Genomic DNA, 9,997 nt, shown 5'->3' with positions numbered 1-9,997 from the left:
TTTGGTGTGCTAACAAGATCAATGCTAGCGACTTTATCACATAATTATATATATATATATTACAGTACATACATGTATGTATAAAAGATAAAAAATCCGCTTCGCTTGTTAGTCCGACAATGTTAACATAAACTAAAATGTGAAATTGACAATTCATTTAGAACGTTAACTAGAACATATTTTTCCTTACCTGTTATTTGTAATATAATCGTTAGATATTCTCCTTATTCCAAAAAACATTTACCCATCATTCTCATTTATGATAGAAAGGATATTTTCTGTTCGTTAAATAAGTTTTGTTAATAATAAATCAGGAATAGACTATTAAGTCATGACAATTGTCTATCTGGTGTACAACTGAGTCTACAATCATACAAGTTGAAACACTTGGATGAAATTACTCTGACCATGCAAGTTGTTTGTCACCACCAGTTTATCACCACAAACAGATATTGCTAGTGGAAGTGTGATACCGTCCGCTGCCGTTATCAGTTCCCGGACGTTAGTACCGTCCCCGGACATCTGTACCACGTTGTTGGAGGTACAACCACAGACATAGACGTTACCTTTCACGTCGACGTCCACTCCATACGGACACTTAACTACACCAAACTTCAACACGTCCGTGTACTTGTTGTCAGTAGACAACCTACCAATCGCTGTACTACCAGTTCTGTAGGTATTATGGGCGATAAAGAGCTGTCCGTCCTTGGAATCATGTGACAACGCGTATACTCTGTCAGTATATCGATATAACGTCTTGGTCGTCCCGTCTTTCTTAACACTACAGACTTCGGATCCTGTAGTCACGATAAACTCATCATCTCTGTACGTTATGCCGTAATATCGTGTATTTGTGTTTATTACAGACGACAGTATAAGTTTGGAGGGTGTGACAGTCACTACACGTATACCTCCAGGCCTCTCTATAGCGGCCGCCACAGTGGTGTTATCCACCATACACAGATCCCAAGGATTTCCATCCAATTTCAACTCGTCCACAACATCCCCAGCGTCGTTTATTAACTTGATCTTCTCATTGCTTTCATCTCCCACCACAATTCTGCCGTCAGGAAAGTAAACAACACCACGGGCAACACATTCAAATTGATCAGACGGACATTGTATGTTCATCTTTCTTATTTCCTTTACTTTACATTGGGATAAAGGTTTGACGAGAGTTTGGACACCTGGTAAATGTTTTTGTTGCTTTCGAACAAAGATTTTACCAAAGTTCAGACTTGTCACGTCCGAATCAATTTCATGTTCAATACTGACAGTTGAAATCGACATCTGCATTTCTTTCACTAGATCCTTACAAGCCTCGAGCTCCGTCTGACCTTTCTGGTAAAGCCGGATCGTGTCCATATGGTCGTTCCTCTGTAGAGCTGTAGTGGACGATTCTAATGTATTCTGTATAGCGACCATCAGTCGTTCACACTTCTGAGTCGACACCTTCAGATTTTCTCTTTCTTGTTTGTACGCCGTGATTACGTCATCTGTGATTTCCCTCTTCATCTCTCTGATACGTTTATCCATACGTTCCTGCAGGTCGTCGATTCTTTTCAGTACCGCATCTTTGTCGTCTGCAATGTTCTGTTGTCGTCGATAAAAGTCCTTTATCATAGATTCCATGTCGTCTGCTCCTTGCTGTAGAAATGTCTTTCTTTCCTCTAGTTGGGAGCTACTATTCAGTTTCTCACAGTAATCCTCTGTTGTGGACACATTGTCACATTTCCTGTGACCAACAGTTATACATTTACTGCAACCCAGGGACTTGTGATCCTCACAATAATAAGCAATCTCATCCTTGTGTTTGTCGCATCTTTTGTCAGATGTATCATGTTTCAGCAAGAAATTTCCGGAACCTCTCATATCTACAATATCACAGCTCACATGGACCACATCATGGAAATCCACTTTACAAGACTCACAGAACAATGACTGAGTAATTTTACACCAGAATCGTGCGGAGGTCATGCTTCCCTTTCTCTGACAGGGCGCGCAGTAACGTGGCTCTGTCGTCCTGTTTCTCAGTTGTATTATCTCTATGGCAACGTTGTCGGTCGGGAACTGCTGGGCCCATTTCTCCTTTGCCTCTGATTTGTCCACGGGGTGAGTTAGGGTCCTACATACCGGACAGATAAAGGAAGTCGCCGTATCACTCGTCCCTGACATCTCACTGACGATGTAGCTACTCAAACATTCCTCACACAGAGAATGACGACACGGCAGAGACTTCGGCTGTCGTAACTGCTCCAGACAGATCGGACATTTGAGAAGGTGGGAATCCGACAGGTTGCGTAGTGTGTTGTCTTCAGATTGAGGGTCTGCATGGGGACCACCTTCCGCCATTGTATCTGGAGGGTCTGCATGGGGACCACCTTCCGCCATTGTATCTGCAAGTATGAGAATAACGAAACATTATCGGTATGACTTTTATGGAACGTAAAGTTTGTTTCTCTCATAAATAAGAGGAAAATAAGACACTTTTCATGTTACTACATCTAAGATTTGGTTGTAGACACCTGTGGAGATGCAAGATATGTTACGTTTACCAATCCTGATATTTTGATTAATAAAGTTTATATACTGTATCATAGCGGAGAGTTATAATGCTAGGCAGGTAATCCATTCATCTGATGACAACAAATGGAACGGCCCGTTAACAATTTAACAGAGCATCACAATAGGTTTGAAACACAATTTACATTAACCCGACTTTCACAGTGATGCGAAAGACTTAGAGGTTGCAATTAAGTATCTTGAATATTATCACAAACTTAATGTTTATTAATTACATCTGCCTGGTATAGTGTGTTTCAGGGGCAGAAGGTGTTATTGATCCATATAAAACACCATAACCGTTACAAGTATAATTTCTGAATCAAAGTGGGAACAACACTTCAAAGTCACAGACCGATTACGTTTGATTACATGTCAAATGGTCACTAAAATGCTTATCGAGTACCTTCGCCTGGTATTCAGTCGTAGTTTATATCTATTGCGTTATGTGATTAATCATGCTATTTGACGTATACAGTGCAGACTGAATGCTTGGCTCTGTTTGAATTGGTTCACAAAACAATTTCTACAAAAACAAACTTGGCTTTAGATATGAAATAATTATGATCGTACTTTTGGTACGTACATTTCAAACTACATCAAAATATGTTATACATTGTATTTCTCAGAGCGAGTGTCCGATCCGTAGCTGTCTCAAGAATAACAACTATATCAAATATGTATGCGATATTCCATTGCAAACTTTCATATACACCATTAGAATGAGTTGATAACGTAGTCAGATTATCATGAAAGGTACTTTGCTGAGAAAACTTACGTACAATGTATATATGTGTGTGTTGTTATAAAAAGCCGAGCGAAGAAAGTCATGGAAATTTATGGATATGTTTTCTTGCCATCCATGTATACATTCAGGAATTCTTAGAATATTATTCATATCATAATTTTCAGGCTACTGTCCTCCTTAAGTCTGATTTAGGAAAAAGTTGTCTTGGTTTTCATGTTCTTTGATATTTATTAAAATATATGTTTCCCTTATGGATAGCTGAATAATTAGGTTCCTCTATCGCACAACGGGAGGTAACTCGTAACAATGTACCCTTCCCTTTGTTAACAATTTCCCTTTAAAACTATTTTTTTAAATTGTCCTTTTCCTTGTTGAATTCAATATATTTACCGCCCGACAAATCATTTATTAGGAATATGTGAAAAAGACTAAATTTCATCGTGAAAGCTACTGATGACGGCAAATATATAATATATATTATATTTGCTTGTTATCAATGTTGATTTAAAATAAACATGATTGTGTTCGAACAATTTAGTTCCGATCAGCAACAATTTTATTGATGCCATGTGACAGTGCGTTTTGAATGGGATAAGACAAGCCCTAACGACCCTCCATACTCACGCATGTATCAACGCAGACACGTGAACAACATACCATTCGAACATCATATATGTATTCACAATCCGAACATTATACATGTACCTATAATCTGAACGTCATATATGTAAACCATACATATATGTTCGGGCTGTATGTATGTACCTTTCCGTTTTACTTCCGCTCTGCATGTAATAAGAAAATGGCGCCATCGGATACTTAAAGCCATCACGTTATGGTATCCGACAGTGGTATTACTGTACACACGATGCGATTCCTACTCTATTATGCATACATAGTAAACTGATGACGTCATGTACTTCCTCTTTCGGTTTCCGTCCGTCTAACATTACTACAGCCGCTACAGCATATTCTACGATAACAATGACCGTATTCTGAGTAAACACACTCTATTTGCATGTTCATTTGGTGTAAATGATGTTACTATTATTCAAATATAAGTACGGAATATGTACGACTGTACTTACTGCTGCATCAATGAATAGATATGGTTTTAATGACGATTGACGAGGTGTAGATGTGGGACACCTCTCAGTCGTTATGGCGCCCTTTAGAATGTGACTCAATACACTAATAACACGTCCGTACATTGTAATGCCGGGTACGATATATCCGGATAACTTACGGGTTGTTTACTGCTCATAAGTTAAAGATATCTGATTGAGAACAAATTAACACATCATTCTTACAGTTGTATTTTATTGACAATTTACGGTTTAAGACACGCACCCTTCAGTACAACGAAATTTGCTAGAGCTTTTATAACTTACACATCATCATTGAATTTCACGAAATTGATACTCGTTTAACTTCAGACTTAGGTAATACAAAACTGTTCATTTACTCTATGCTTTACAGTTTTTCAGTAAGTACAGGTACTTAGATCTAACGGAAATCACTACATGTATGATATAAATCGATAACATAATTTCTTTTGGTATATCAATGTGATACGAAACCAGACTAAAATCGGACGGAAAATTCCAACGTCTCAAATCAATAAGTTCTTATAAAATATCAACGTTTGAAAAGCTGATATTTGATTATTATTTTTTTAAGATAGAGCGGCAAAAAGAAAATGAAGACGATCAAGAAATGTATTTTTATATGGATAAATGGCAGAGCTTTTTTGTATGTCTGAAATATCGCCTACCATGATATTGCTTGAAACATGTGAACATGAACGAGTATTAAAAAATGAACTGGAGTTAATTCTATTAAGTGTACAGTATCTATGATAAGTTTACAAACTTAAGCGTGTATTACGGACGGAATCAAACTATATCAAATATGGAGTGGGATATCTATACCTATCGTAAACATGTGTCACGTCGTTATTTATCTAGTGGCAGGGAATAGTCGTTATCAGAGATGTAATACAAGGTGTGATGCAAAATACATGTGTGATGTTCGGACTGTATGTTGTACATGTATGATGTTTGGACTGTATGTTGTACATGTATGATGTTCAGATTGTATGTTGTACATGTATGGTGTACATATATGACGTTCAGATTCTAGGTACATGTATAATGTTCGGATTGAGTGTACATATATGATGTTCGGATTGTATGTTGTACATCTATGATGTTCGGAGTGTGGGTACATGTATGAAGTTCGGATTGTATGTAGTATGATGTTCGGATTCTAGGTACATGTACATGTTCGGACTGTATGTACATGTATGATGTTCGGACTTTAAGTACATGTATAATGTTTGGACTGTACGTGTACATGTATGATGTTTGGACTGTATGTTGTACATGTATGATGTTCGGATTGTATGTTGTACATCTATGATGTTCGGAGTGTGGGTACATGTATGATGTACGGATTTTATGTAGTATGATGTTCGGATTCTAGGTACATGTACATGTATGATGTTTGGACTGTATGTACATGTATGATGTTCGGACTTTAAGTACATGTATGATGTTCGGACTGAATGTTGTACATGTATGATGTTCGGATTGCATGTTGTACATGTATGATGTTCGGATTGCATGTTGTACATGTATGATGTTCGGATTGCATGTTGTACATGTATGATGTTCGGATTGCATGTTGTACATGTATGATGTTCGGATTGCATGTTGTACATGTATGATGTTCGGATTGCATGTTGTACATGTATGATGTTCGGATTGCATGTTGTACATGTATGATGTTCGGATTGCATGTTGTACATGTATGATGTTCGGATTGCATGTTGTACATGTATGGTGTACATATATGACGTTCAGATTATAGGTACATGTATAATGTTCGGATTGAGTGTACATATATGATGTTCGAATGGTATGTTGTACATGTATGATGTTCGTTTTGTGTGTACATGTATGATGTTCGGATTGTATGTTGTACATGTATGATGTTCGTTTTGTGTGTACATATATGATGTTCGAATGGTATGTTGTACATGTATGATGTTCGTTTTGTGTGTACATGTATGATGTTCGGATTGTATGTTGTACATGTATGATGTTCGTTTTGTATGTACATATATGATGTTCGAATGGTATGTTGTACATGTATGATGTTCGTTTTGTGTGTACATGTATGATGTTCGGATTGTATGTTGTACATGTATGATGTTCGGATTGTATGTTGTACATGTATGATGTTCGGATTGTATATTGTACATGTATGATGTTCGGATTGTGTGTATATGTATGATGTTCGGATTGCATATTGTACATGTATGATGTTCGGATTGTATGTTGTACATGTATGATGTTGGGGCTGTATGTTGTGCATGTATGATGTTCGGACTGTATGTGCATGTATAATGTTCCGAATATATGTACATGTATGATGTTCGGAGTGTATGTACATGTATGATGTTCGGATTGTATGTTGTACATGTATGATGTTCGGATTGTATATTGTACATGTATGATGTTCGGATTGTGTGTATATGTATGATGTTCGGATTGTATATTGTACATGTATGATGTTCGGATTGTATGTTGTACATGTATGATGTTGGGGCTGTATGTTGTGCATGTATGATGTTCGGACTGTATGTGCATGTATAATGTTCCGAATATATGTACATGTATGATGTTCGGAGTGTATGTACATGTATGATGTTCGGATTGTATGTTGTACATGTATGATGTTCGGATTGTATATTGTACATGTATGATGTTCGGATTGTGTGTATATGTATGATGTTCGGATTGTATATTGTACATGTATGATGTTCGGATTGTATGTTGTACATGTATGATGTTGGGGCTGTATGTTGTGCATGTATGATGTTCGGACTGTATGTGCATGTATAATGTTCCGAATATATGTACATGTATGATGTTCGGAGTGTATGTACATGTATGATGTTCGGATTGTATGTTGTACATGTATGATGTTCGGATTGTATATTGTACATGTATGATGTTCGGATTGTGTGTATATGTATGATGTTCGGATTGTATATTGTACATGTATGATGTTCGGATTGTATGTTGTACATGTATGATGTTGGGGCTGTATGTTGTGCATGTATGATGTTCGGACTGTATGTGCATGTATAATGTTCCGAATATATGTACATGTATGATGTTCGGAGTGTATGTACATGTATGATGTTCGGATTGTATGTTGTACATGTATGATGTTCGGATTGTATATTGTACATGTATGATGTTCGGATTGTGTGTATATGTATGATGTTCGGATTGTATATTGTACATGTATGATGTTCGGATTGTATGTTGTACATGTATGATGTTGGGGCTGTATGTTGTGCATGTATGATGTTCGGACTGTATGTGCATGTATAATGTTCCGAATATATGTACATGTATGATGTTCGGAGTGTATGTACATGTATGATGTTCGGATTGTATGTTGTACATGTATGATGTTCGGATTGTATATTGTACATGTATGATGTTCGGATTGTGTGTATATGTATGATGTTCGGATTGTATATTGTACATGTATGATGTTCGGATTGTATGTTGTACATGTATGATGTTGGGGCTGTATGTTGTGCATGTATGATGTTCGGACTGTATGTGCATGTATAATGTTCCGAATATATGTACATGTATGATGTTCGGAGTGTATGTACATGTATGATGTTCGGATTGTATGTTGTACATGTATGATGTTCGGATTGTATATTGTACATGTATGATGTTCGGATTGTGTGTATATGTATGATGTTCGGATTGTATATTGTACATGTATGATGTTCGGATTGTATGTTGTACATGTATGATGTTGGGGCTGTATGTTGTGCATGTATGATGTTCGGACTGTATGTGCATGTATAATGTTCCGAATATATGTACATGTATGATGTTCGGAGTGTATGTACATGTATGATGTTCGGATTGTATGTTGTACATGTATGATGTTCGGATTGTATATTGTACATGTATGATGTTCGGATTGTGTGTATATGTATGATGTTCGGATTGTATATTGTACATGTATGATGTTCGGATTGTATGTTGTACATGTATGATGTTGGGGCTGTATGTTGTGCATGTATGATGTTCGGACTGTATGTGCATGTATGATGTTTCGAATATATGTACATGTATGATGTTCGGACTGTATGTGCATGTATGATGTTCCGAATATATGTACATGTATGATGTTCGGTTTGTGTGTACATGTATGATGTTCGGATTGTATATTGTACATGTATGATGTTCGGATTGTATGTTGTACATGTATGATGTTGGGGCTGTATGTTGTGCATGTATGATGTTCGGACTGTATGTGCATGTATGATGTTTCGAATATATGTACATGTATGATGTTCGGACTGTATGTGCATGTATGATGTTCCGAATATATGTACATGTATGATGTTCGGTTTGTGTGTACATATATGATGTTCGGATTGTATATTGTACATGTATGATGTTCGGATTGTATATTGTACATGTATGATGTTGGGACTGTATGTTGTGCATGTATGATGTTCGGACTGTATGTGCATGTATGATGTTCCGAACATATGTACATGTATGATGTTCGGACTGTATGTGCATGTATGATGTTCCGAATATATGTCCATGTATGATGTTCGGTTTGTGTGTACATATATGATGTTCGAATGGTATGTTGTACATGTATGATGTTCGTTTTGTGTGTACATATATGATGTTCGAATGGTATGTTGTACATGTATGATGTTCGTTTTGTGTGTACATATATGATGTTCGGATTGTATGTTGTACATGTATGATGTTCGGATTGTATATTGTACATGTATGATTTTTGGATTGTGTGTATATGTATGATGTTCCGAGTGTATGTACATGTATGATGTTCGGATTGTATGTTGTACATGTATGATGTTCGGATTGTATGTTGTACATGTATGATGTTCGAATTGTATATTGTACATGTATGATTTTCGGATTGCGTGTATATGTATGATGTTCGGAGTGAATGTACATGTATGATGTTCGGATTGTATGTTGTACATGTATGATGTTCGGATTGTATATTGTACATGTATGATGTTCGGATTGTGTGTATATGTATGATATTCGGATTGCATATTGTACATGTATGATGTTCGGATTGTATGTTGTACATGTATGATGTTGGGGCTGTATGTTGTGCATGTATGATGTTCGGACTGTATGTGCATGTATGATGTTTCGAATAAATGTACATGTATGATGTTCGGACTGTATGTGCATGTATGATGTTCCGAATATATGTACATGTATGATGTTCGGTTTGTGTGTACATATATGATGTTCGGATTGTATATTGTACATGTATGATGTTCGGATTGTATATTGTACATGTATGATGTTGGGACTGTATGTTGTGCATGTATGATGTTCGGACTGTATGTGCATGTATGATGTTCCGAACATATGTACATGTATGATGTTCGGACTGTATGTGCATGTATGATGTTCCGAATATATGTCCATGTATGATGTTCGGTTTGTGTGTACATATATGATGTTCGAATGGTATGTTGTACATGTATGATGTTCGTTTTGTGTGTACATATATGATGTTCGAATGGTATGTTGTACATGTATGATGTTCGTTTTGTGTGTACATATATGATGTTCG

General features: G+C 36.7%; 1 protein-coding gene across 3 annotated transcripts; it reads right to left on the bottom strand.

The window, feature by feature from the left end:
• Positions 1–4,508, bottom strand: LOC110467472 (probable E3 ubiquitin-protein ligase MID2). Of its 3 annotated transcripts, none has more exons than XM_021524662.1 (2): positions 4,402–4,508; positions 1–2,399 (listed from the first exon to the last, which is right to left on the bottom strand). In XM_021524662.1, the coding sequence occupies exon 2, from the start codon at positions 2,392–2,394 to the stop codon at positions 370–372; it is 2,025 nt and encodes a 674-aa protein (XP_021380337.1). In that variant the 5' UTR covers positions 2,395–2,399; positions 4,402–4,508; the 3' UTR covers positions 1–369. The 3 variants fall into 3 exon arrangements, with proteins under 3 accessions (XP_021380337.1, XP_021380338.1, XP_021380336.1); XM_021524663.1 differs by having other exon boundaries at positions 1–2,360; positions 4,402–4,502; XM_021524661.1 differs by lacking the exon at positions 4,402–4,508 and adding an exon at positions 4,079–4,231.
• Between the last annotated feature and the right edge of the window lie 5,489 nt (positions 4,509–9,997).

This window comes from Mizuhopecten yessoensis, unplaced genomic scaffold, assembly GCF_002113885.1.
Source record: "Mizuhopecten yessoensis strain PY_sf001 unplaced genomic scaffold, ASM211388v2 scaffold11173, whole genome shotgun sequence".
Lineage (NCBI taxonomy): Eukaryota > Metazoa > Mollusca > Bivalvia > Pectinida > Pectinidae > Mizuhopecten > Mizuhopecten yessoensis.
The sequence above is the reverse complement of the archived record's forward strand: the minus strand, read 5'-3'. Positions and strand labels throughout refer to the sequence as shown.

What these genes read in the sequence shown, in the direction of transcription:
- LOC110467472 (XM_021524661.1), bottom strand. Translation starts at nt 4,142, where the DNA reads ATGGCTTTAAGTATCCGATGGCGCCATTTTCTTATTACATGCAGAGCG. An exon ending in AGCGGAAGTAAAACGGAAAG is followed by an intron (nt 2,400 to 4,078) that starts GTACATACATAC and finishes TCATACTTGCAG; the next exon opens with ATACAATGGCGGAAGGTGGT.